Source organism: Globicephala melas, chromosome 2 (genome assembly GCF_963455315.2).
Source record: "Globicephala melas chromosome 2, mGloMel1.2, whole genome shotgun sequence".
NCBI classification, from domain to species: domain Eukaryota; kingdom Metazoa; phylum Chordata; class Mammalia; order Artiodactyla; family Delphinidae; genus Globicephala; species Globicephala melas.
This window is the reverse complement of record NC_083315.2, coordinates 151,998,148-152,022,101: the sequence shown is the minus strand read 5'-3', so window position 1 is coordinate 152,022,101 and position 23,954 is coordinate 151,998,148. Positions and strand designations below refer to the sequence as shown.

The 23,954-nt window shown below is 51.6% G+C and overlaps 1 protein-coding gene across 7 annotated transcripts in view; it reads right to left on the bottom strand.

The window, feature by feature from the left end:
- Positions 1-23,954, bottom strand: part of TMEM63C (transmembrane protein 63C) — a 135,381-nt gene that overhangs the window by 22,809 nt on the left and 88,618 nt on the right. For 5 of the 7 annotated variants that reach the window (XR_009563174.1, XM_060295090.1, XM_060295091.1 and 2 more), the window contains exons 2-7: positions 12,082-12,244; positions 11,456-11,535; positions 10,979-11,060; positions 7,576-7,613; positions 2,584-2,726; positions 1,127-1,175 (exon numbers count right to left, since the gene is read on the bottom strand). Coding sequence is in view for 6 of the 7 variants with exons in the window: in XM_060295090.1 (XP_060151073.1) it covers positions 1,127-1,175; positions 2,584-2,726; positions 7,576-7,613; positions 10,979-11,060; positions 11,456-11,535; positions 12,082-12,231 (542 nt within the window). In the remaining variant the exon portion in view is untranslated. Of the gene's footprint in view, positions 1-1,126; positions 1,176-2,583; positions 2,727-7,575; positions 7,614-10,978; positions 11,061-11,455; positions 11,536-12,081; positions 12,245-17,285; positions 17,362-23,954 lie in introns of all 7 variants that reach the window. The other 2 variants (XM_060295093.1, XM_060295092.1) reach the window with 2 other exon arrangements.

Genomic DNA, 23,954 nt, shown 5'->3' with positions numbered 1-23,954 from the left:
TTACATGTTTCTCTCCTCAGTGTTCTCGGAGGGGGCAAGGTGACATGGTCCCTAAGGGACATTCCAGCTCTCTGCCAGTATGGACTTACAAACGTTGAAGGCTCTTTGCTGTCCTATTAAAATTCACTTCTAGTTGGGAAGTTGTAGGTGCCACACTTACAACAGTGGCTGGCCTGGGAGAGGCTGGTAAGCTCTGCTCTGGTGTTGCCAGTACCCGGGAAAGAGTTGGCTGGAGGTGGAGGCGAGACGGTGCCCAACCACTCTGCTGAGTTCGGACTTTGATGGATTTGGAATTTGATGGAGTTTGCAGGGGTGCAGGGGCAGGGGACCAGGGGTGGGGCAAGGGGAGGTGGGGCAGGAGTGTGCAAACCCCACTCACACCTGCTTCAGGTACTGGAAGTAGTGCTTCAGCTCTGTCAGGAAGTCGGCCAAGCCTGGCCATGAGACCTAGGGGGGGACTGATGTCTCAGCCTGGACCGGCAGGGCCGCATCTGGCTCAGTACAGATTGATCTGGTCACCAACTGGGTTGGCTGACGTTAAAATCCACAGGTTCCCGGATCATGAGGGCTGGAGGGGGCTTAGAGGTCATGTCCAACAGCTCTTCCCCCCACCATGGACTAGGGATGAAGCTCAGAGCGGGAGGGTGCACTGCCCCAGACCCAGGGCCGGCTAATGGCAAAGCCGGGGCATGAACCCAGCTCCTGTGGTTCCTCTGTCTCGCTGCTGTGGGAGTCAGGTCTGAGCTTCACTCGGTTATATGAGGGTTGACCTGAACTATTTTGTGGGCAGGGAAGCAATACCTTAAACCTCTGCTTACTGCAGTAATCCTGTTGGGAGCTGGACATACTAAGCAAATAGGACCATCTTTGCAAATCTTCAGGAGTGACCGGTTTAGGTAGTTCCACTCATTACAGAGATGGGGACACTGAGACACCAAGAATACTTCCCTACCAAGAGGATGCAACTTCCGGCATCCCACCTGGAACCTGGGCTCCCCAGGAAACCAGGCCTTTCTTATCAGCAGGGTGGGGCTCATGCTTCGGACCCACACATTGGACCATCTCTCCACGCTAACACCCAGCCCCCAAGCCAGTAGAATGGGAGGTAAGAGGATCAGGTACCTACTCTGTGGAGACATTGACAATGGTGGTCCGACCAAAGTGACTATTCCAGTCTGAAAGAGAAGAAAGTTGCTGACCTCAAGCCTGGCACCTTGACTGGTTGGGTGCCAGACTTCAGGGTTCCTGAGCGAACGCCCGGGGTCTAGAGATGCTTGTCTATGTCCTGGTCTTCCTTCTAGTTCCCCAGAGCTTGTCCCCAGCTTCCAAACAGCCCCATCAGAGGCCTCCTCTCCTCCCTGGGACTGCTGACTGGGGCTCCTCGGCTGTGAAGCAAGACCGAGCATTGGTGCGGCAACCCCAGGGCGTGACTGACTCAGGGTAGATACCGGTGAACGCTGGTGGGAGGGACCCGGCAGCCCCACCATGAGCGGAATGATGAAATTAGCAACACTGTTACCGCTGGCAACAATCACAAAACCCAGAACTTCTGAAAATGCATTGCTGCCTCATTCAAACAGAGCAAATCCTTCTGGCTGAGTGTATCAGTGCGCTGGTTTAGACATCTCCAAGTTTTATGAAATCATACTATCATTGCCGTACTATCATACTATCATTGCCAACATACTAGCTCTTAGGATGAGAATCTGGGAAGGCAGGGCTCAGTAGTTATTTACTCTGGTGGTGGTATTTGGTAGCATGAGAAATGGGGGCTACCTTGAAGTAACTGAGGTCTACCACTGGCCGAGGAGAAAGAGGTGGAAACTTGAGCAATCAGCGTACACCTGGCTGCCACCTGGGCACTTAAGGTGCTATCCTGTACCACCTAGTTGTATGGGCCTCATACAGCTCTATGTTTGCATTTCCTAGTGAAACTCTGGCTGTTATTCAAAGTGCCCACTATCAGGCACTGTGCCAACCACTTGACACGCATTGTCTCTCTATCCCTATGACAGTTGAGGAAACTGAGGCCTGAGGACACTGTATAAGATGAAATAATTTTCTGGGAAGCAGATGTGGGTAAAAGTTGGGGAACCATGATTTTTCTGTCTTTGAAGCCCAAGCCCTCACCCACCACATTATTGTGTGAAAATTTACCCTGTTATAAGGAGTGTGGATAGAATCCCTATGAGAAATTCTGCGTGCTGTGTCCATCAGAGTGGGTACAGAGAGAGATCAGGTCCAGAGATCTTTGTAGTGGGTCACATGTCATAACAAGCCCTCCAGGAACATCTGGACAGATGCAGTGTGGGGTCATAAATAAACATTCAGTTTTAGACTGAATTACTACTATCTGCCTTCTGTGTGCCAGGCCCTGGGCCAAATTTATACCAAAAGAGGTATCATCTCCGGTTTCCATGTGAGAGAACTGAAGCGTGGGTTGCCTAAGGTCACATAACTAATTTTGAGAAGTGCAATTAAAATTTAGATTCCTAGACGCTCAAGACCCAAGTTCTGTCCTGCCTACCGGGCTGCCTCTTAGGTCTAGTGGGCCGGGCCCGGGACCTGCTGAGCTCTGCCTACCCAGAACATTTCCAGTGTAGTTGATGGGCAAAATGATGCCCAAGGAGGGGATGCAGAGGATAAGCACAAGGATGATGAGATGATACTGGAACATGATGTAGATACGGGCATCGTCTCCACACTTGCTAATCAGATCTTCGTTCCTGGAAGAGACACAGAGACAAGGACATTGCTCAGGAGCCAGTGTGGCTACAACGGAAGTCGGAGGTAGACGAAAGGGAGAGAAGATGACCACCCTACCCCCGAGTTTTTAATCTTTAGAGATATCACCCTTCTCAAAACTTGTTATGCCTGAATTGTATTTCACTGAATTTCACAGGCGTATCCAAGATAGAGGCTACAGATACACTCCTGGGAATCCAGAAGCCCTCTTAAATCAGGCATTTATTTCCTCTTTTATTGCTTCTTCAAACATGTTGAGTGCTTGCTATAGCGCAGGCACTGAATAAACCATTAGTGATAACAGGATTCATCCTATTTTTCAAAAAGTTGTTCCTTAAATTAAAAAGGGGTACTCAAAGCCACAATGAGGTATCACTCCACACTGCCAGACTGGCCAAAGTTGGAAAGTCGGTGAGGAAAGTGTTGGTGAGAAAGTGCTGGTGAGGGTGTGGGATGCCGGGAGCTCTCTCACACTCACGGGTACTTACTCTGGCACACAGCTTTGGATAAGAGTGGACATTATCTACAGAAGTTGACTATAAGTATACCCTATGACCTAGCAATTCCACTCCTAGGTTTATACCCAACAGAAATACATGCACATGGGCACCAAGAGACATGTATAAGAATGTCACAGACACGTTATTTTGTAACAGCCCCAAACTGGAAACAACCTAATTGTCTATCAAAGGTAGAATGGACACAAGAATTGAAATATATATGTAGTGAAATATATATATAGTGAGCTATATACATCACATTATATGTAGGTAATGAAATACCATACAGAGATAAAAATGAATGACCATATCTGAACCCCACAAATGCAACGTTGAGTAAAAGATGTCAGGCACAAACAATACATACCATATCATTTCATATACAAAGTTCAAAAATAGGCAATACTGAACTACAGAGTTAGAAGTCAGGATACTGGTTACCTTTGGAGAGGCGGGAGGTGATAGGAGATTGGGAGGGAGAAAGAGGAGGGCTTCTGGGGTCTTGGCAATGTTCTAATTCTTTATCGGGATGGTGCTTGTATAGGCTTTGCTTGTGATGATTGAGCTGGACACATTTTTTGTGCACTTTTCTGTATGTGTGTTATACTTCAATTAAAAAACTTTAAAGCAATACATGCTTATTATAGAAACTTTGGAAAATAACAAAAGAAGAAAATCATTCACCTACAATCTCATCAAACCTAAGATAATGGCTATTAATCATTTTGGCCAATTTCCTTTAGCTTCGTATTGTATTGCTGGTTTAACTTTGACTGTAGTATAAACAGCATTTGATGTACTGCTCTTTTGCTCAGCATTTAATCTTAAGTCTTTTCTGACCGTTTTACATTTTGTCTAAATATTTTTATGGCTGCCCAATAATAATGGTGACCATAGCCTCTGTTTGTGGATTATTGATTCCCACCCAGCCCCAAGCTGCACGCCCCCGCCTTTGGTGGACGTGCCATAGTTTACTCACCCTTGCCCTCTGATCAGACTTGAAGGTTGCATGCAACTTCTAGCACTCAGTCCAGGATTCAGATTTATTTTTCAACAATATTACAAAGAGCATATCTTTAAGGCTTTCAGTATCACCATTTAGGTAATTATTTAGAGCTCTCAACCTTTTTTTAACTTCAAGCAGTTAAAATACTTCCTGCCTTGGACTTGAGAATTAAATCCCAAGAATGGGGTGGATGAGAACTGGTGAGAAGGGAGAATGGGGGAATGTCCCCCTGCAGGCTTGGGGTGCCAAGATCTGCTCACCTGATAGAAACAGCGTGCCAGAGGCAGGGTGAGAGCCTCCAACCAGGTGGAGGGAGCAGAGGGCTGGGCGGGACGAAGAACACAAGAATCTCCTTTCTGGGCTGACAATTCCCGCCTCCCCACTGGGCCCATTGCTCCATCTGCACCGGAAGCGCAGGTTATACTCAGCAGCCTATCTTACAGTTCTGAGGGAAGCCTGAATTTTTGAGTCTGCCTATACATATTCCTCTACTCAATTCTGTTCTCTTCCCGCCACTCTTTAAAGTGCCGGCCCCATGACATTCCAGGCATCACTCTTTCTCCTACTCACAATTAATTCTCATCTCTGCCCTAATCACTTCCTCTCCTCTACCTCTTGCTGGAGACTTGCTCTACCTGTCTCATCTTTAAATTAACATCCATCTGTCTCTACAGATGCCCACACTTCTTCCCTTTCAACTACAGCCAGGTTCAAGGGCTCATTTGCTACTCTTAAAAAACAAAACCCCAAGAAACTCCTTAAGCATCCACTCCTTCACCAGTTTCCCTTCAAGTTCCATCCAATATCCTTCCTCCCCTGCTCCCACCCACCTCTTGAAAAAGGTGGCTTCCATTCTCTGCCCCTACTTCTTGGACATCTCCTCGTCCTGGAACTGCGCTCCCAGTGGAGATTCGCATCCCCAAAGCCGACATCCTCTGCTGAGTGCTCACGCTACTCAACCTCGTAGGGCTGGAGGCTGCTGACCACACCCTGTCTGGACCTCGCGCCTGCCTGGCTTCAGTGAGCCCGTGCCCTAGAGGTTGCCACCTTTTCCTCTTGTCCCAACCAGTCTCTTTCTTGGGCCCTTTCCCTTGGGTGTCCCATCTGCTCCCATGACTTCAACTACGACCTCTGTGCACCCATATCCCAAGTCTAAATCTCTAGGTCCGACCTTTCTCCTAAGCTTTAATCCTGTTTCTCAACAGCCTGCCGGCCAACTCACATGCTCACCCCGGCCCTATGTCATTAATTTCCCAACTCATCATATCTCCTCATCTCCCAGCTGGTGGTATTATTACCCTCCGCAGAAGCCAGACCTCGATTTCTCCCTTTTTCCTCACCAGGTGGAAGCCAGGTGGAAACAACCCATTGACTGTTGTTGCCCCATCATCTCCCTCCCCACGTCTCCTCCGCACTGTTTCCCTGGTCACCAGCACCTCTCACCTGGACGCTGGAAAAACCTTCTTAGCTGCTCACGTTGCCTTTGGACTCTTCCTACTGCCATTCACCCCTCATGCCCCTGCCTACAAACAGACATCACCTGAGTGCCCCGCTCAAAAGTAGTCGCTGGCTCCCTGCTGCCTCTAAACCAAAGGCCAAGATTCTCGGTATGGTAGTCAAGATCCCAGCTGATCCTTCCGGCCCAATCTTTCATGCCCTCTCTTGCTACGTACTCTTGTTTCTAGCCACACCAGAAGATTTACCATTTCTGGACACTCCCTGTCCATCTCTGCCCCAAACCTTTGCTCATGCAGTCCTTAATTTCTGATGGGCCCTCCACATCACAACGGTCAAAATTCTTCCCATTCCCCAAGGCCTCGCTCAAAACTATGCTTCTTCAGAACCCCCAAATTGGAATTAATTTCTCGCTCTCCCAAATGCCCTTTGCCCAGCAGTTATGCTCTCCCCATTATCAATCATGTGTAGTGGGTCTTGTCAACCCATGTTTTTCTAACTAGACTGAGTGGGCTTTGTGCGCTGGGACTTTGGCTTCTGCAGGAAAGGGCGGTCATGAAGAGCGGCATGAGAGACTGGAGGTATAGGTTTCTCTTAATAAAGATGTATTTATGCAAGCTGGTGCATGTTTTAAAAATTAACAAAGCAAAACCAGAGAAGGTGCCAAGAAATAAAAGTCTCCCCTCCACTCCCCCAACATGTGGCTAAGATTCCCACCCACGCACAAACTAGCTGTATCACTTCCTCGGGACTCTGGTGAACGATGAACGAAGACGAGAGGCCAAGGCCATGGGGAGTCCTCCACCAGTGGAGCTGGGGCTCAAACCCCAGAGGCTGCTGGTCCCAAGCCCAGCTCTGGATTCCCAAGGCCCAGTCATGGTATCTTGTGCCCCCAAAGGGTCCCAGGCCCTTCCACAGGTCTGGGGAAAGAGAGGTGCCCTGGTGTAGCTCATGCGGGTGGATGGGATCTTGCGGCAATGTCTGAATGCTCCCAGCAAGGCCCTTGAATGGTGTGGGCATGGAGGTACATGAAGGAAGAAGCCCTAAGGGCCTTGGCAAAGAAGCAGACGTGCAGGTCCAGGCAGGCCCCTGGTGCAGGTGGCCTCTGGGGAGCACTGAGGCTGCACCCTAAGGCAGGCATCACCAGGCAAGGACGGACCCTGGAGGAGGGGTTCAAAGGACAGGCAGGGCAGGCCAGATGGGGGATATTTAGGGAGAGCCCAGGAACACACAGCGCTCTGAGGTGGCGACAGCTGTGTGCACACATGTAAGTGTGTATGCACATGTGTGTGCACGTGTGTGGAGGCATGGAGCTCTGACAGGTGTCTGCTCTGCGGAGGCGTCTGGCTGGTATGAGGCCATCGGGAGATGACAGGTGACTCGGGGTCTCTCTCCTTGCCAAGCGGCGTCTCACACTAAAGAGATCCAGAAGGTGTGGTGGGCCAGGGGCTGTCCCTCCGTAATGGGCATGGAGGCTGGGAGAGGAAACCTGCCCTTCCGCCTGGTGGTTTTTGTTTTTTCCATCTAGGCAAATATAAGGAATGATGTTCACAGAAGTAAAGCAAAGAGTACCTGGGAAGGATTTCTTTTTCCTCGTGTGGGCTTCATAAAAGCATTTTTACAAGCATGTGAGAGGGGTCTTTCCTGAGAACTGTGGCAGAGGGAAAATGGGCTGTGGGCAGCGTCCAGTTCCCATTTCACCAATGGAGCACAAGAAAGCGTCCTGTGCCAGGGCCGGGCTGCGGTGGGCAGGGGGAGCGGGGAGTGGACGTTGGGACACAGAACTTAGGCCCAAGGCCTGGTCCTGCAGGGCAGGAGACCCTGTCCCCACCCTCCCCCAGACAAGGCTCAGGAAGCTCAGGCACTTACTTCATGGTGATGGTGTTGAAAAACCAGGAATAGAAGCCCTGGGGAAAAAGGAGAGAAAGTGTGAGAAAACCCAGCGCTGGGGCGTCCGAGGCAGTGAGGCAGTGTCCGGGGCTTCCTCCCCCGGCAAGGTCTGGACTGGAATCGGTGCTGAGGGAGATGTCTTTTCAGAAGTCGGGCATCCTGTTACAGCAAGTGGTGGCTTAGAGGGTGGGCCTCAGACTGGAGGGAGAGAAGGGACTTTGGGGTGGATGTCAATTGCTTTCTGTCTGTCCCTCGTTGCTTCCTTCTGGGAAATGCCCCTCCCCTATGCATGTGGCCCGTCAAGAAGGTGTCTGCTACCAGTGGTCAGTTGACCAACGGGAACATGACCCAAGAGGGGCCAAGCAAAATGCTCTTAAGGGGACTGATATGGGTGTTGGGAGAAGGGTCTTCCTCTGAGTTCTTGCATCTCGGTCAACACCAGGCATGCTGGAGGGGCTCTGTGAGTCTTTGATGCCACATGCAGGAGCTTGTCTGAGATAAAAAGCCTGCTCAGAGGAGAGAGGACCACAGAGGGGATCCTGGTGGCAATGCTGGACTTCCTGGATCTAGCTGTACCCGAAGCAGCTGCTTCCCTTAGATTTCCCTGCACTCAGGCCACACATCACCCTTTTGTTATAATGCTAACTTGAGCTGGGTTTCTTCTTCTGCATCTGGGGGTCCTGTCGATTATACATTTCTCTCAGGGTCTTGCTGTCTGGAGTTTCCGGGTGGTGGGAAAAGGTGGCCTCAGCCGGGGGCTGGGAGGGGCTAGAGAGGCAGTCAGCTCGGGGACTGTATGCATAGGGTAGGCAGAGGGCCACAGCTCTAAAAGCTGCCAGATGTTGTAGCTGCTTCAGTTACCCTGGTCATGCTTCCTTCTGGGATCCCAGGGGTTTGGCAAAACCTTGGAAAAGGCTGCAGCTCTTGATTGGGTCACGAGCCCATCAGCGACCCAGGCAGGCCCACTTGGTTGATAGTCCCCCAGAACCACATGGATTGGGGAAGGCATATTTCCCAAAAGGAAGAAATGAGGGGCAGGCAAACATGAAACAGAAGGAGGTTCCCACCTTCTAGGCCTCCTCCCTGTGCTGGGTGGGTTGACAGTGGGAATGCCCATCAGGAATGTCCACTTGTGGGGGGACCATTTCCCCAGCTATATCCTAGGGAACTAAAGTAGGGATAAAAGCCCGGGGATGAGGCAGAGCGATGACGGGAAATGGCATGATGGTGGCAGTGGCGACTGGGAAAGTCCCAGGGAGGGGGTGAATTGCTAGACAAGACTTGGGCTGAGAGTCTGGCCACCCCTTCCCTACATGGGGAGTCTTTCCTCACCTCCCACCTCTGGGCCAACGTGCAATTCATTAAGGGAGCAAGCAGGTTTGCTGACGGGCCCTAGTGGATATGCAGAGTGGAGGAGTATCGGTGGGAGGACAGAGGTAGTGAGTAGAAGTGTGGCCTATGTACCCATGAAAGGCACGTGGACACAGATGTGTGAGTGACCAGGTATGGACCCATATTCTCTCTTTCTCTCTCCCTCTCTCTCACACACACGTGCACACACACACACACACGTGCGCGCGCGCGCACACACACACACACACACACACACTCCCCTGCATATATATTGTACCTCTGAAAGGCATAAACCATTCAGAAAACTTAGCAGCTGAACAGTGGGCCTGAGAAGCAGACACATCTCTCCTTTTCTCCCCACCCCGTGGAAATGGCCGCAGGCTCCCAGGAGCCAGCTCAGCTGACAAGCCTGAGTGACAGCGGTCAGTTCACTGCACCCACCTCAGTGGCTCCATCCTCCCCACTCCCGCCACATCCGCCCTGACTTGCTGAGGGCGCTATGAGGAGACCTGTTCACTTCACCCACTCCACTCAGCCTGGCTGAGGCCTCGCCATCTGCCAGGGGCTACCTCAGCGCACTCTTCCTCCGCGTCTAATTTCTACCCTTTTCTGTTTGACTACCCCACTGCTGCCATCATGATTTATCTTCTAGATATTTTTAAAATAAAATGTCATTGTACAGAAAAAAAAAACCACACAAAGCTGAAGTGATGTTTCTAAAGATAAATCTGAGAATTGCCTTGCAAGGTAGGTGTTACTGTCCTTATTCGACAGAGGAAACCTCCAGGACGTGAACCTGTCTGAGGCTCCCATTCTTGTCAGGGGCAGGTCTTGGCAAGTAAAGGGACCAGGTCTCTTGGAGGGATGAAAATGGATGAAAATTTGCTTCCAACAAACACATATCAGATACTAATTACACGACAGGCTGGACCAGGTGCTGGGACAGTGGGGAGTAAGACCGGTATAGCTCTCAGTGGGGGAAGTGGGCACACTAGATTAACTGTGTAGATGAGGAGTCATCACAGACTGGGTTAAGACTGCTGAAGAAAAGGAATGCAGGGACTTCACTGGTGGTCCAGTGGTTGACAATCGGTCTTGCAATGCAGGGGATGCCGGTTTGATTCCTGGTCGGGGAACTAAGATCCTACATGCCACGGGGCAACTAAGCCTGCAGGCCACAACTAGAGAGAAGCCCATTCGCTGCCACGAAAGATCCTGCGTGCCGCAACTAAGACCCGACGCAGCCAATAAATAAATAAATATTTTTTAAAAATAAAATATACGTTATTTAAAAAACTTAAAAAGAGGGCTTCCCTGGTGGCGCAGTGGTTGAGAGTCTGCCTGCCGAGGCAGGGGACACGGGTTCGTGCCCCGGTCTGGGAAGATCCCACATGTCTCGCAGCGGCTGGGCCCGTGAGCCATGGCCACTAAGCCTGCGCGTCCGGAGCCTGTGCTCCGCAACGGGAGTGGCCACAACAGTGAGAGGCCCGCGTACCGCAAAAAAAAAAAAAAAAAAAAAGGGAGGGAAGATGATCCGCAGACTCAGGTGTTTCTGAGAGATGAGAACTGAGGAGAGCCCATTGGATTTCATCGCATGGGACCGTTGGTGGCCCTGGGGCTGTCTGGGTGGGAGCCACGTGTGAGGGGTTGAGGAGTGAGAGGGAGGTGAGAATGTGGAGACAGCAAGCCAGACCTCTCTTCTGGAGTTCAGCTCGGACCAGTCCCGAGCGCCATCTACAGCCCTTTAGCTCCACTCCATCGCTCTGGAGGGCCTTCCTTGCTCCCTTTCTCCTTCGTGCACTTACTGCCACCACCTTCTCGGCACCCTAGGAGGCAGGTACGGTCAGTGTCTCCATATTTCCGATGGGGAGACAGGCTTGGCAAGGTGGAGGCATTTGTCCAAGGTCACGTTGCTAGGAGTGGTTGGGTGGCTGATTGCAAAGCCCCAGCTGATGAACCCGCTCCTTCCTGCAGATGCCCGGACCCCTGCCCCCGCCCTCACCAGGCCCAGGCCCACCCCAGCACCCACCTTGTCCCTGTGTTCCATCTCCAGGGAAATATCCGAGGGAGACGTCTTCTCGCTCTGCTCCCCATAGATCAGCGAGGTCAGGCTGCCGGCCAGGAAGGGTAGTGGGGAGGTGGAAAAGGAGAAAGTTCTTAGGTGCCAGCCTTGCTCCCTGGGCTGAGGGCTGTGGTCCCCTCCTGCCCAGTAGCAGACACGCCTCAACGTGTTTGCTGAGCACACAGCTCTGGGCACAGACAGGTGGCCAACGCATCTTGGGAACCATGAGATCCAGAAAGGCTGAGATCGGAGAAAAAAGTGGCCTCGTGCCCAGAGGTGGCTGCTCTCCAAGTCACCCTAATGCAGGGAGGGCTAGAACACGGGCAGGGGTGGTAATAAGATGCCACCTGCTGACGAGACACCTGTGCAGTATGGGCACTGGTCACAGCAGCACATCCCCCGATGAAGCTAGCAGCTCACTCCTGACGCCCAGCCTCTCCTCACCTGTCGTTGTGTATCAGCAGAGCCAGGCGTCCGTAGTCCCATGCGGCTTTCCGGAGGAAGGAGTAAACCAAGACGATGACCTATAGGTCAGGAAAAGCAACATGGCGCAAGAGAGCTCATGGATGCCTTCCCCTCGACTGACCCCTGAATTCCCATGGGGAAGACTGTCCCTGAGGTCCCCAGGGGCTCCCCGCTAGGTGGCCAGCTCTGTCAGGGTGGGGGTCATGCCTTCTGCAACTCTAGATTCCCAGTGCCCGGCAGCATCCCAGCACAGAGTGGATGCTCAGAGTGGTTGAATAGAGGCGCTGGTGGCATGTTCAGAACAGTGGACAGAGCACTCGTTGAATAAATCAGGGGACAGATGGGAGGCTCAAGGGCACTGGCCAGGGGGACCTTTGGACAAGGGTGCAAGGAAGAGAATCAGGGATTCCACTGCTCCTGCAGTCTCCTCTTCTCCAAGGCCCACCCACCCTGGGCCTCCCTGGGCAGGACTGACATTCAGATAGTTCCCACCACTGTGGCTGGCATCCACGGACAGCTGGGGTCCCTTGTATCATTTGTGAAAGCTGGACCATCCACCCTGGGTGAGACCTCTCTGTCTGCCCACTGCACTGCCCAGAACTCACCACCCACAAGATAACGTTGAGGAACAGCACAGTGGGGATACCCCCAAAGGGCTGCCCCTGCAGGACAGTGCTCCGAGAGTGGAAGCAGTCATCAGCCGAGAAGTTCCGGGACTTTTCCACCATATTCAGGTTGCCCGGCGAGACAGTCATCCTGGGAGGCTCCCTGGTGAACAGAGGGGTTTCCAGGTCAAACATGAGGCCCCCCTCCCCCCCCAATTATGCAACACGCAGAAGCCTGCCGGGGAGCTGGGAGGGATGCGCTGAGCTTATAAATGGTCAAGGCAGGAGGCTCAGCCCTGAGATGGCATGCAGCCCTGTCCTTTAAGACAGGGGTCCCCAACCCCCTGGTGGGACATCACACAGCAGGAGGTGAACAGCGGGCCAGCGATTACAGCCGCTCCCTTCGCTTGCATTACCGCCTGAGCTCCGCCTCCTGTCAGATCGGGGGCAGCATTAGATTCTCACAGGAGCGGGAGCCCTACTGTGAACTGCACATGCGAGGGATCTAGGTTGCGCGTTCCTTATGTGAATCTAACGCCCGATGATCTGAGGTGGAGCTGAGGCGGTGATGCTAGCGCTGGGGGGCGGCTGCAAACACAAATTATCATTAGCAGAGAGGTCTGACTGCACAGAGACCATAATAAATCAGTTGCTGGCAGACTCATATCAAAACCCTATCAGTGAGTGGAGAGTGACAATTAAGCTGCGTCTTACAGAGCAGACTAGACATAAGCAACACACTTCGGGTGTCACTGTCTCCCATCGCCCCCAGATGGGACCAGCTAGTTGCAGGAAAACAAGCTCAGGGCTCCCACTGATTCTGCATTATGCCGAGTTGTATAATTATTTCATTATATATTACAATGTAATAATAACAGAAATAAAGTGCACAATAAATGTAATGTGCTTGAATCATCCCCAAACCATGCCCTACCCCCGCCCCCAGTCCATGAAAAAATTGTCTTCCATGAAGCCGGTCCCGTGTGACAAATAGGCTGGGAACTGCTGCTGTAAGACACCACTTCCTCAAACCCAGGGCCAAGATGACAGAATAGCCCAGATTCCCCGGGAGAGTGTTTATTTTGTACCACTTGCTCCTTTTGCTAAAAGAGTTGTAAAATGCACAAAGCAGTCGTTCCAATGGGCCTTCCTACTTCTACCTTTGTGAAGCTTTTCTTGTACATAAATGAACCAGCCTCACAAAGGTCTCAGAGAGGAAAGGTTCAGTTTAGAGGATGGAACCACTGTATCACGGGGTGCCGCGCAGGTAGGGCCACTGACGATCATCTTTAACGTCTTACGATTCTCTCATCTAGTTTCCAAGAAAGGCAATAGCTCCCAAGACTAAGTAAGGAAAGGATACAGAGTGCCTGACACACAGCAATGACTCCCTGTTTCACCTAGAACTTGAACCGGGGAGATCAACACCTGTTCATGGTCGTGAGCCAATACAGTGAGTCAGAGACTCAGATGCTGAGCTCGTGGTCACGGGCATCCGTATTCTTCAGACCTGGGTAAGAGCAGAAAGTACGAGCAAAAGCTGGATGTGACCAGCAGCTGCTTGGACTTACCTGCAAGGTTGCTCTGATTTTAAAAGATCATTTGTTTGGGCTCCAGACTGCATCACACTCTAGAAATTCTTCACTCCCATTCAAGAAAAGTAGGCTTGTTCATTCGACAAATATTTGGTGAACGACTGCTTTGTGCTAGACTAATGCTGGTGGTATATCAGTGAACGAGACAAAAAAATCCCTCCCTCGTGGGATTCTAGTGGGGAGAAGCAGTGCAGGGGTCAGGGTGAGATTAGGATTGTAAAGAGGGTGATTGCGGAAGGCTTCGCTGAGAGGATGACATCTGAGCGAAGACTTGAAGAGAGGGGAGCAGACCATGCAGCCGTGGGGGAAAGACACTGCAGGCAGAGCAAAAGCCTGGGGCGGTAGTAGTGGTGGTGCAAGCTTGCCTGGAGCAGAGGAAAAGCTAATGGGCCGGCGTGGCTGGACAGGGGAGAGTGAAGGGCATGGGGGGTACCTGAGCAAAGGAGTGACATGAAGTGACTCATGTTTTAAAGGGGTCACTTTGACCCTGGCACTGAGAATAAATGGGGGTGAGGGCAAGCAGAGAGGTCATTTGGGAGGACTCTGTGGCAACCCAGGCAAGAGATAGCGGTAGCCTCGGGCTTCCCTGGTGGCGCAGTGGTTGAGAGTCCGCCTGCCGATGCAGGGGACACGGGTTCGTGCTCTGGTCCGGGAGGATCCCACGTGCCGCGGAGCGGCTGGGCCCGTGAGCCATGGCAACTGAGCCTGCGCGTCCGGAGCCTGTGCTCCGCAACGGGAGAGACCACAGCAGTGAGATGCCCGCGTACCGCAAAAAAAAAAAAAAAAAAGAGAGAGATAGTGGTAGCCTGGACTGCGATGAGAGCCGTGAGGTGGTCAGATTTTGGAAATATTTTGAAGGTGGAGCCAACCAGACTTGCTGATAGATTGAACGGGGAGCGTGAAAGAGAGGAATCCAGGATGACTAAGGCTTGTGGACTGAGCAACTGGAGGTGCTGCCATTGGATGAAAAAGACAGGAAGTGCTGGATGGGAAGTGCAGGACGGCGGGGGGACCGGGAGCTGGGTTGTGGACATGCCAGGCAGGTGGCTGGATATGCGTCTGCGGTTCAGAGGAGAGACTGGACACACAACATGGGAGTCGCCAGCATGGAGACAGATGACGGTTCGAGGCGTAGGACTGGATCACTGGAGTGGAGGGTGAGGGTCAAGTTCTGAGCCTTGGAATGCTGCTCTAATATATGCAAGTTGGTCAAATGAGGAGGAAGCAGAAAAAGAGACTGAGACGAGCAGGCAGTGAGGATGGAGGAACAGCAGGAAACGGTGCTGTCCTGGAAGCCAGGTAAAGAAAATGCTTCCCGGAGAAGGGAGGGGCCAGTTGTGCTGATGTGGTCAAGTAAGAGTAGAACTGAGGAGGAGCCACAGTTGAAGCAAGGTGGAGGTTATCGGTGGCCAGACTAGAAGAGCTGCAAGAGAGAATGATAGGAGAGGATTTGGAGCCAGGGGCGTCAGCAACTCTTTCGAAGAGCATGGAGAGGTGGAAGTGGTTAAGAAGGGAGAAATAGCTGCGCATGGTATGCTGATGGGAACGATCCAATAGAAAAGAAAAATCTGGTGATGTAAGAGATGCAGAATCACTAGAGCAAAGCGAGGATGTAGGAGGGGTTGGGAACTAGTGCCCAAGGAGAGAAGCTGGCCTCTGCTGAGAGCTGAGGGCGGATAGCTGACCCGCGGTAGCAGGAGTACTGGTGGAGATTGTGGACGTGCTTTCCTTACAGTTTCTATTTTCTCAGTAAAAGAGGGAACAAGGTCTCAGGTGAGTGTGTGATGCTGGTGGTAGGCAGACATGGGCTGTTTGAGAACAGGAAGAAAGGTAGAAGCAGAAATCCAGAGGAGTGAATGGGTTAGGGGAATGTAGCAGGACTGACGGGCAGCTCTAGGGGCCCACTGAGGTTCACGGTCTTGAATTTCCAACAAGAGCAGCCAGACTTACTGTGCATTTCCCTCAACTGTATCCATCTGTGTGCTTACAGGTGTGAAAGAGTCACACAGATAGTTTTAACCAGGGTGGAGGTTTTCCCAAGCAAGTATGAGAATGAAACAAGAGGATTGAAGGTGAAAGGGAGTAATTTTAATGACTGGCCGTGGAATTTAAGGCACGTAAGGAGAGAAATGAAACGTGGGAAGGGCGAGGAACAGTGAAAGCTGTTGGAGCTCCAGTGGGTAGAAGAATTTTTGAGTCCTAGAGGGTGTGAGTTGACAGACAGAAACTGGCTGTTGGAAAATGATCTGGGTGATGTTGAGATTAAGAAGGGATTGCAGTTATTGGTAGTGATAAGGTCTAGGGCATTTCCATGGAGTGAGAGGCTGAGTGTCAAAGAACCATGGGGCTAGACTGTTAGACAGATCTTCTCTGTGGATATGTGGATACTGAAATCAGCAAGAATGAAGACAGGAGCAGTAGTGTCATGACATTGAGGCAGGAACTGAACTCTTCCAGGAAGGAGGGGTGTGACCCGGGTTGGGGGGAGTAGATGCCTATGACACAGAGGGGGAGCAGGACGTCTAGGCTGACACCCGTGGGTACAAGACGAGAGCTTTTGCAGGGAGGAGGGAAGAATAGTCTGAAAGTTACAAAGAAGAGCAAGAAAGACATCTCTCCCATCCCCAGGTCCATGATATTGGGAGAGAAACAGAAACCACTTGCGGAGAGGGTGGTAAGGCTCCTCGGGAGTCTTGGGTTTCAGTTCCCAGTGAAAAGGTGATGCTCTGAGGATCTGGGGGGTGTTTCTGGGCACCGCGGGCTCTGGCACTGAATCCCAGTTCCAACTCCTACTTGCCAAGCGACCTGGAGCAAGCTCTTTATCCATGCCTCATTTACTCATCTGTAAAATGGGGATGGTGCTATCAGTTAGTACCCACTTCACAGTGCTGTTAAGAGGGACATGTGGACTAAGGTTTATCAGTCATGGAGAAAAATGCCTGGAACACAGGAAGTATCCCATAGATATCTGTAAAATGAAAAGTGGACACAGAGTTCCAGGGGACACATTGGAATGGTTCTAGGTACTAGGGATGGTTGGGTGCTGGGGATGGAAAAGGGAATAAAGGACTGGAGTACAGGAGACAAGAGGTGGCCCGGGAGTCTGGATTCCCTGTGCTAACTCACAAAAATAGGGGAAAAGGGCGTAATGAGATTAGTCCTGGAAAAAGGAAGGAGGACAACACCCGCCTCCGGATCAGCATCTGACGGGAGCAGGGAGCCTCTGGCCTATCTCCTTAAGTTTCCCTACTTTCTGCTCCCCTCTTTCTGCCTAGGTTGCCCACAGTTTAATTATCCCAGGTCACTGGTTTCCACGCATATACACTGACATGTTTAGCCAAATGTAAAAGTGTAATAGTTTACGTTGAACACAGTACATTTTAACAGTAAGCCATCTGCCAGAGAGTCAGAGTAGCAGCGATGGCATTCCTGGGGTCTCTTGGCAGACGGAACAGGCATCTCAGCCATCCCAGGCTCTGGGTCAGCTGTGGCTGGAAGCTACAGTTCTGCCGGTGGCCACTCAGGGGAGCCCTTGTTGAGGAAGCAGGTGGAAAAAGGAGGGAGGTGCATCTGGTTAAGTCTGCAGGCCTTGGGAGAGACTTTTCCTACCTGAGTCAGTTCTCCAGCGAGAGTCCCAGTCAGGCCTGGAGGCCCCACTCAGCTACGGGGCTCAGCTACGGGGCTGCTGGAAAAGAGCAAACGCAGTGGAGAGTCCACGAGACTTAGGAACCCAGACTGTCTCTGCTGGAGGCATCATCCCTCAGGGCCCCTTTCGTCATCTTTGAGCTTGGAATGCTCTTCCTTGATCATGTGTGTGTTTTGCCAATAGGTTTTTGCAGTCTTTTGCTTATCTTTTCATTTTCTTCGTGGTGTCTTTTGAAGCCAAACTTATAACCGAAGTTATAAATTTTGACAAAGTCCAATTTATCAAATTTTCTTTTATGGACCATGTTTTTGGTATTGTATCTAAGAAGTCTCTGCCTAACCCAAAGTCTTAAAGATTTTCTTCAATGTTTCTAAAAACCTTATAGTTTTAGCTCTTACAGTAACGTTGATGATCCATTTTGAGTTAATTTTTGCATATGGTGTGAGGTAAGGGTCTAAGTTCATCTTTGGGCATGTGGCTATCCAGTTGCCCAGCACCTTAAAATGAGGGGAACAGGGGCTTCCCTGGTGGCGCAGTGGTTGGGAGTCCGCCTGCCGATGCAGGGGATACGGGTTCATGCCCCGGTCCGGGAAGATCCCACATGCCGCGGAGCGGCTGGGCCCGTGAGCCATGGCCGCTGAGCCTGCGCGTCCGGAGACTGTGCTCCGCGACAGGAGAGGCCACAACAGTGAGAGACCCGCGTACCGCAAAAAAAAAAAAAAAATGAGAGGAACAATTCATAAGGCCCTCTCTTCAAGGCTGTCTGGGGACTGGAACCAAGGATGTGAAAGAGCTTTGGTGAGCTGCTGCACAGCCACAAGGACTTGGGACTGTTGCTATTATTTGGTTAACACTATGCATGATGAGGGCAGGGGAGGGGTCCTGGGCTGTGAAGAGCTCTGGCTTCCATCCGACTCTAAGGAGGTTTGAGTTCTGTATGCTGTTCTTTTCACTCATCAACTCCCACTCCCTCATTCTCTCTTATTCCAAAAGAACCACCCCGTCCTTCCTGACCTTTCACAAAGAAGAGCTGCACACTTACTATGGGCCAGGCCTCATGTCAGGATCTAGGGGCCTGGCATACATGGTTCCCACCTGCACGAGGCTCCCAGACTCACTGGGGAGAGACACAAGCACACAAGGCACATGCCTCTGCACTCCAGCACACGCCCATAGCCCAGGGGCCATGGGGAGGGCCCACCCTCAAACAGTCACAGAAACCCTCTGTGGGCATGTGACCTCCAAGCTGAGACGTGAGGTGTCAGAATCAGCACAGTGCAGTGGGGAAGCATGGGCAGAGGGAACCGTATTGGCAAAGACCCAGAAGGGAGACAGAGCATGGAGGTTTGGGAACATGAAAATGAATACTCGTAGCTCTAGTATAGGATGGATTGCTGGTCTGTTCTTTCATTTGTTCATTCATTCATTCAATAAGAATCCATTGAGTGTCTACTCTTGCCAGGCCCTGTGGAGACCCTGGAGGTACAAACATGCCGTCCTCTTTAGGGAGTTCACAGCCTTTGGGATCTGGGGAGGGGAATGCTGTTGAGAGGCCTGGCCCAGGCTGCCAGTCTGCCCAGGAGGACTCCAGCTACAAGGTCCCAGCCTCTAAGCTTGGAGTCGGGTGGAATCCAGCCAGCAAGGTTGTGTCAGGTGCAGGCTTTCAGCTCACCTGGCTGCCCAGCCTGAAGGGATGGTGAGGAAGGAAAGGAGAGAAGAGAGCCTCACCCCCACCTCACCACCCTCCTCAGGTTTCTCAGCAGCAAACGAAGCAGTAATGAGGAAGGCTGCTGCGTTGCCATGGAAACACAGAGCAGCACCCAGCCTTTTCTCCTCACCCCTAAACCATGCCTGGACCTTCCTTCTCTCTTCTTTCCGGAAGGAGAGCTTTCTGGAGGTGGAACTAGCTCTTGTGTGTGAAGAAGATGACAGAAAGCTTTCTGGAGACCAGAGTATCGGCCCTGGAAATGATAAAACTTGAAATTTGGAGGGTACTAAAGGAACACAGAGCAGGGACACCAACCTGCCTGGTGCAGGGGGCATAAAGGAACTCCTCTCTTTGGGCATGAATTTCACAGCAGAGCACAGGGAGGCTGTTCAGAGCATCAGGGAAAAGTAGGCTCTCTGGACCCAGAGTGTCTGAGCTTAAGTCCCAGATCTACCCTTGCTAGCTGTGTGAGCATGGACAGTGACTTCACCTCTCTGAGCCTCAGTTTCCAAATCTGGAAAGTGGGGATAACAACAGTACTGCCTCTCAGGGTTATTGTGAAGATGAAGTAAGATAATTCACATAAAGCCCTTTACATGGTGCTTGGAAATACATGTGTTCAAAATTAGCCAGCACGGTCATCCTTGTCATTAGCTTCTTCGTGAGATGGTAGTAAGGGGCCCAGATGGGACCATTCCTAGCATCCTTCCCCCTACTCTGCTCTGGAACAGGCAAAAGCATGGGAAGGACCTTACAATATCCTCAAACTGCAGCCTGGGGCTGGTGCTGCTTCTGCTCTTCCTGTACATGGAAAGCAAATGTCAGCCTTGCTTTTTGGGCCAAGGAGGGGGGATGGTGTTAAGGGTGATTGGTGAGTCAGGATTCTCAGGTCCCTTCAGTTGCACATCTTACCTGATAAGGAAGTGTGAGGCTTTCCTCCCCTCCCGTTTCTGCCCCATCCGTCTCCTGCAGCACAAGCTGGAGGCTCAGCAGTCCCAGGCCTGGCCAAAGTCTTCCTCAGAAACTGGGCAAAGGCTTCAGAAAGAACTGGCTTTGCTCTTATTACTCCTCTGGTCCATCGTTCACTTCCAGGCTTCCAGACCTGGCCTGGTTTCAGCTACTGCCGTCCTAACTAGACAGGCCAGCACTTTGCTCCCCACTTCTCCTCCCCACTTGGCCATCTCAAGGCCAAGTCCAAATCCCAGAGTTTAGGTGGTCCAGTAAGCCCTAGAAGCGGCCAATCTTATTAACCCCTAATGCTTTATTGAGCATTTATTATAGGAAAATCTTTCCTATTGAAGTACTAGCTCATTTAATCCTCAGAAGTACCCTAGGGTACTAGAATCTCCCCTAGATGAAAAAGAAAATTAAGACTCACGGAGGTTAAATAACTTGCCCAAAGTCACAGTGCTGGTAAGTGGCAGAGCTGAGCCTTGAACTGGGCAGTTCATAACTCTCTGCTCTGACACCTCCTAGACCCTCTGGGCCTCTGCTGGGCTGGCAGTGCTGGACAGGAGTCAGAGGGAGGGGATGACCTCGCTCAAGCCCTAGTCCAGGGATAGAACCTTTCCCAGCCTCTCAGGGTGGAGCAGTGGAAGGTACTGTGGCCTGAGGGATCCCAGGAGAGCTGGGCTCTAGGCCACCTGTGTGACCTTGGGCAGCTGCCTTCCCTCCTCTGGGCTGGGGTTTTCGTAGGAGGCTTCCAAGGTCCAGGCTGGAGCCAGGATTCCGGGTGTCCCAGAGACACAGCCTACAGCCACACGGCCTGCATTCCCGGCACTGGCCAGAGCTGACTCTGCTCCACCATCCCCATGAGCTCTCAGGAACTGGTCCATAGGGCCCGCATTTTGATTTGGAGAAGCAAATCACTGTAGTCACAAGCCACGTCCTAGGAGAAGAAGCTGTGGGGGGGAAGTCACCCCGATCCCCCCCCCAGGTCTCCCCCCGCCACAGAGTACACAAAGCTATAGCACCTGCCCTGCATCCCCTGCCATCTGGCCTTCTCAGTCTCTTCAATAATTCATCACCTCTTGTTAACAACAAGAAAGATTATTCCCCATGGTTCTGGACCTTAAAAAAATAGCGTTCCTGGCCATGGGCACCCCTCCCATCTCCCTTTCCTCTCTGGGTCTTTCCTTAAATCCCCTTTGCATGCCCTCTGCTCTCAGATCTGCTCCCACCCCCAAGCTTTCCAGGACAAAAGCTCAGGGGCTCAGGTTCACTCTCACCACTAGGGGGCAGTGGCTTTGAGCACAGGGAGGAGGGGAAGCGGGTGTAACCGCCATGAGGTTCTGGTTAATGTCTTTCCCCACCTGCCACGCAAGCTGGCCATGACTCTTCCCCAAGTGTCAGTAAGCCCTTCCTTGCTCTAAACTGCTCTTGGGTCTCCTCATATCTTCACAGGATGGTTTGTCCAACTTTACACATGAAGAGACTGAGTCACCAGCAGGTGAAGACATCTACCTAAGGCTGGGAAAAGTGGTAGATTTGGGATCAGAACTTGGGTTTTCTGGTTCCCCATTCAGCACTCTTGGGCTTGGACCAGTGATCCTCAGCCTGGGGTTGGGGACACTGGAATTACCTGGAAGGTGTTTAGTAGATCCAGATACTCACGCCCCACTCCAGACTTTAGGAATGAGAATCTCCAGTCAATTCTTATATACAGCCAAGAAAGAGAAACACCAGCTTAAGATTTCTAGGGTTATTTGCATCTAGATAAGGAGTTCTTGAAGATCCCAAAGGTTTTCTGACACCCCCTAAATAAGCAGGGAGGATGAGGAGATTTGGGAATAAAGGATGGAAGCTCAGTGGCCCCTTAAATCGTGCCACCGTGGGGCAGCTCATGAGACCGGTCCTTATATTCCTCTCTCCGGAGAGCTCCCCTCCCCTTCATTTTGAGTCTGCGGAAAGTTGGCTGGAAATCTAGAGGCCCACACCACTTCTTCACTTGAATCCCCAAACTCTTGCATTTCTCCCTATGTCAGAGATCGATGGCCTGGCCACTTCTTCACGGCGCACCATGCCTGCCATCTGTCCTGCCCCCATATCTATCAGGGCTGCTCTTCCTGCCCTGACTGAGCTTGAGCCACTTCTTCCTGGCCTTGGCTGGAGTCTTGGTCGCAGCAGCCTTACAGCCCCTGGGTCCAGCTCAAAGCCTTCCTCCAGTGAGCAGCCCGGTCTGTACCTTGTCCCCACCCTCTTTTCACAGCCGGCCTTTGCTACCACCACCTGGCACAATTCTCCTGGTTTTCCGTGCACAAGAGTGGCCAGTTCCCTGACAAATCTGTGGGCTTTTTTTTTTGCGGTACGCGGGCCTCTCACTGTTGTGGCCCCTCCCGTTGCGGAGCACAGGCTCCGGACGCACAGGCTCAGCGGCCGTGGCTCACGGGCCCAGCCGCTCCGCGGCATGTGGGATCTTCCCGGACCGGGGCATGAACCCGTGTCCCCTGCATCGGCAGGCGGACTCCCAACCACTGCGCCACCAGGGAAGCCCTCTGTGGGCTTCTTGATGGCAGGGCCTATGTCATTGCGGTTCCCCCACCATGACCAACATTTATAGGGCTCAAGGAAATAGACGGGTCTTTATCCAGGGCCACATTTGGGGCAGGAAATAAAATGTGGGTGATTTGCATATGCTTGCATAGTGTGCAGAGAGTACCTGAGTCATTCATTTTCACCTCTCCACAGCACATAGTTGGTTAACAAGTCTTGCGCCTCATGTCACAGCATAGAGGAAAGGGAACGTATGATTTGGGGTCAGGAGATGGGGTGTGGATCTGGCTCTGTTATTTGCTAACTCTTACTTAACACCTTGCTGCTCAGTTTTCTCTTTTATAAAATGGACATAATTATGTCCATCCTGCCTATACCAGGGTGCTATGAAGATTGCTTAAAGGAGATAATAAGTGGAGACATTTTTATAAACTATAAGTATCCCAAATATGGGTGGCTGCCTCTGCTATCCTCTTCCTAGGATCGAGGATAGCCCCTAAATGATCCCCTCCATCACCCTTGTGGCCAGCCCCAGCACGGGGTGAGCGGGTTGGTGTTCCATTTTGCGATCACGCCAGCTAAAATCAGAAAGGCACTCAGCACCACGGACAGCGCCACATAGAGCAACTCATTTCCGCTGCTGCTTCTCTGTGCCAGGGCTCTGTGGGCAGTGCTTGCTGATACCCCTGGCCCAATAACGAGAAGGCCAGGTAACAGCTACTGAATGAGCTCTACGTGCCAGGCACTGTGCCAAGTCTCCTGATGCATCATCTGGGTTAACAAACCTATCAGATTGCCCGTTGGCTACGGTCGATGGCCTTCGGCATCCATCCCCACCTCTTTCTAGTGCGCCTTCCTCTACTGCAGAAGCTGGAAAGCCGAAAACTACATTTACAACACCCCTTTGCAGCTGGGGTTCTGAATACAGATCAGGTTCAGTCGATGAGATGCACTGGAGCTAGGTTTATAAGGCAGAAGTGGGGCGGAGGCCATCTTCTTGCTGTTCTTGCTGTGCTCAGCTGACAAGCAATGTTGAGGAGGGGAAGGAGCTGTCTGCAGGAGATCAATGCCCAGTCTTTGGCTCCCGGGGAAGGGAGGGCAAGAAGAAACTGCGGTGCAGGCTGCAGAGGCTCCCTGGTCCTGGCTTGCAGGTGAGAGGATGTGAATTCCTGGCTCCAGTAGTCCCATCCTGGCTGTGGCTGAGGAGCAGTTTGGCTAGTGGGTCAGTTCTGTTCTGTTTTAAAGACTCAGGTTCTAACTCTTCTGGTGATTTTATGAGCATGTAATTCTCTGGTTTAAATTCTATTTGCTTAAAGTTCTTAAAGTGGTTTTTGCTTCCTGTACTAACAACAGGTAGGTACTATTATTATCCCATCTTGGGCACAGAGAATCTCAGGCACAGAGAGGTTAAGTGACCAGCCTAGTTCAGGCA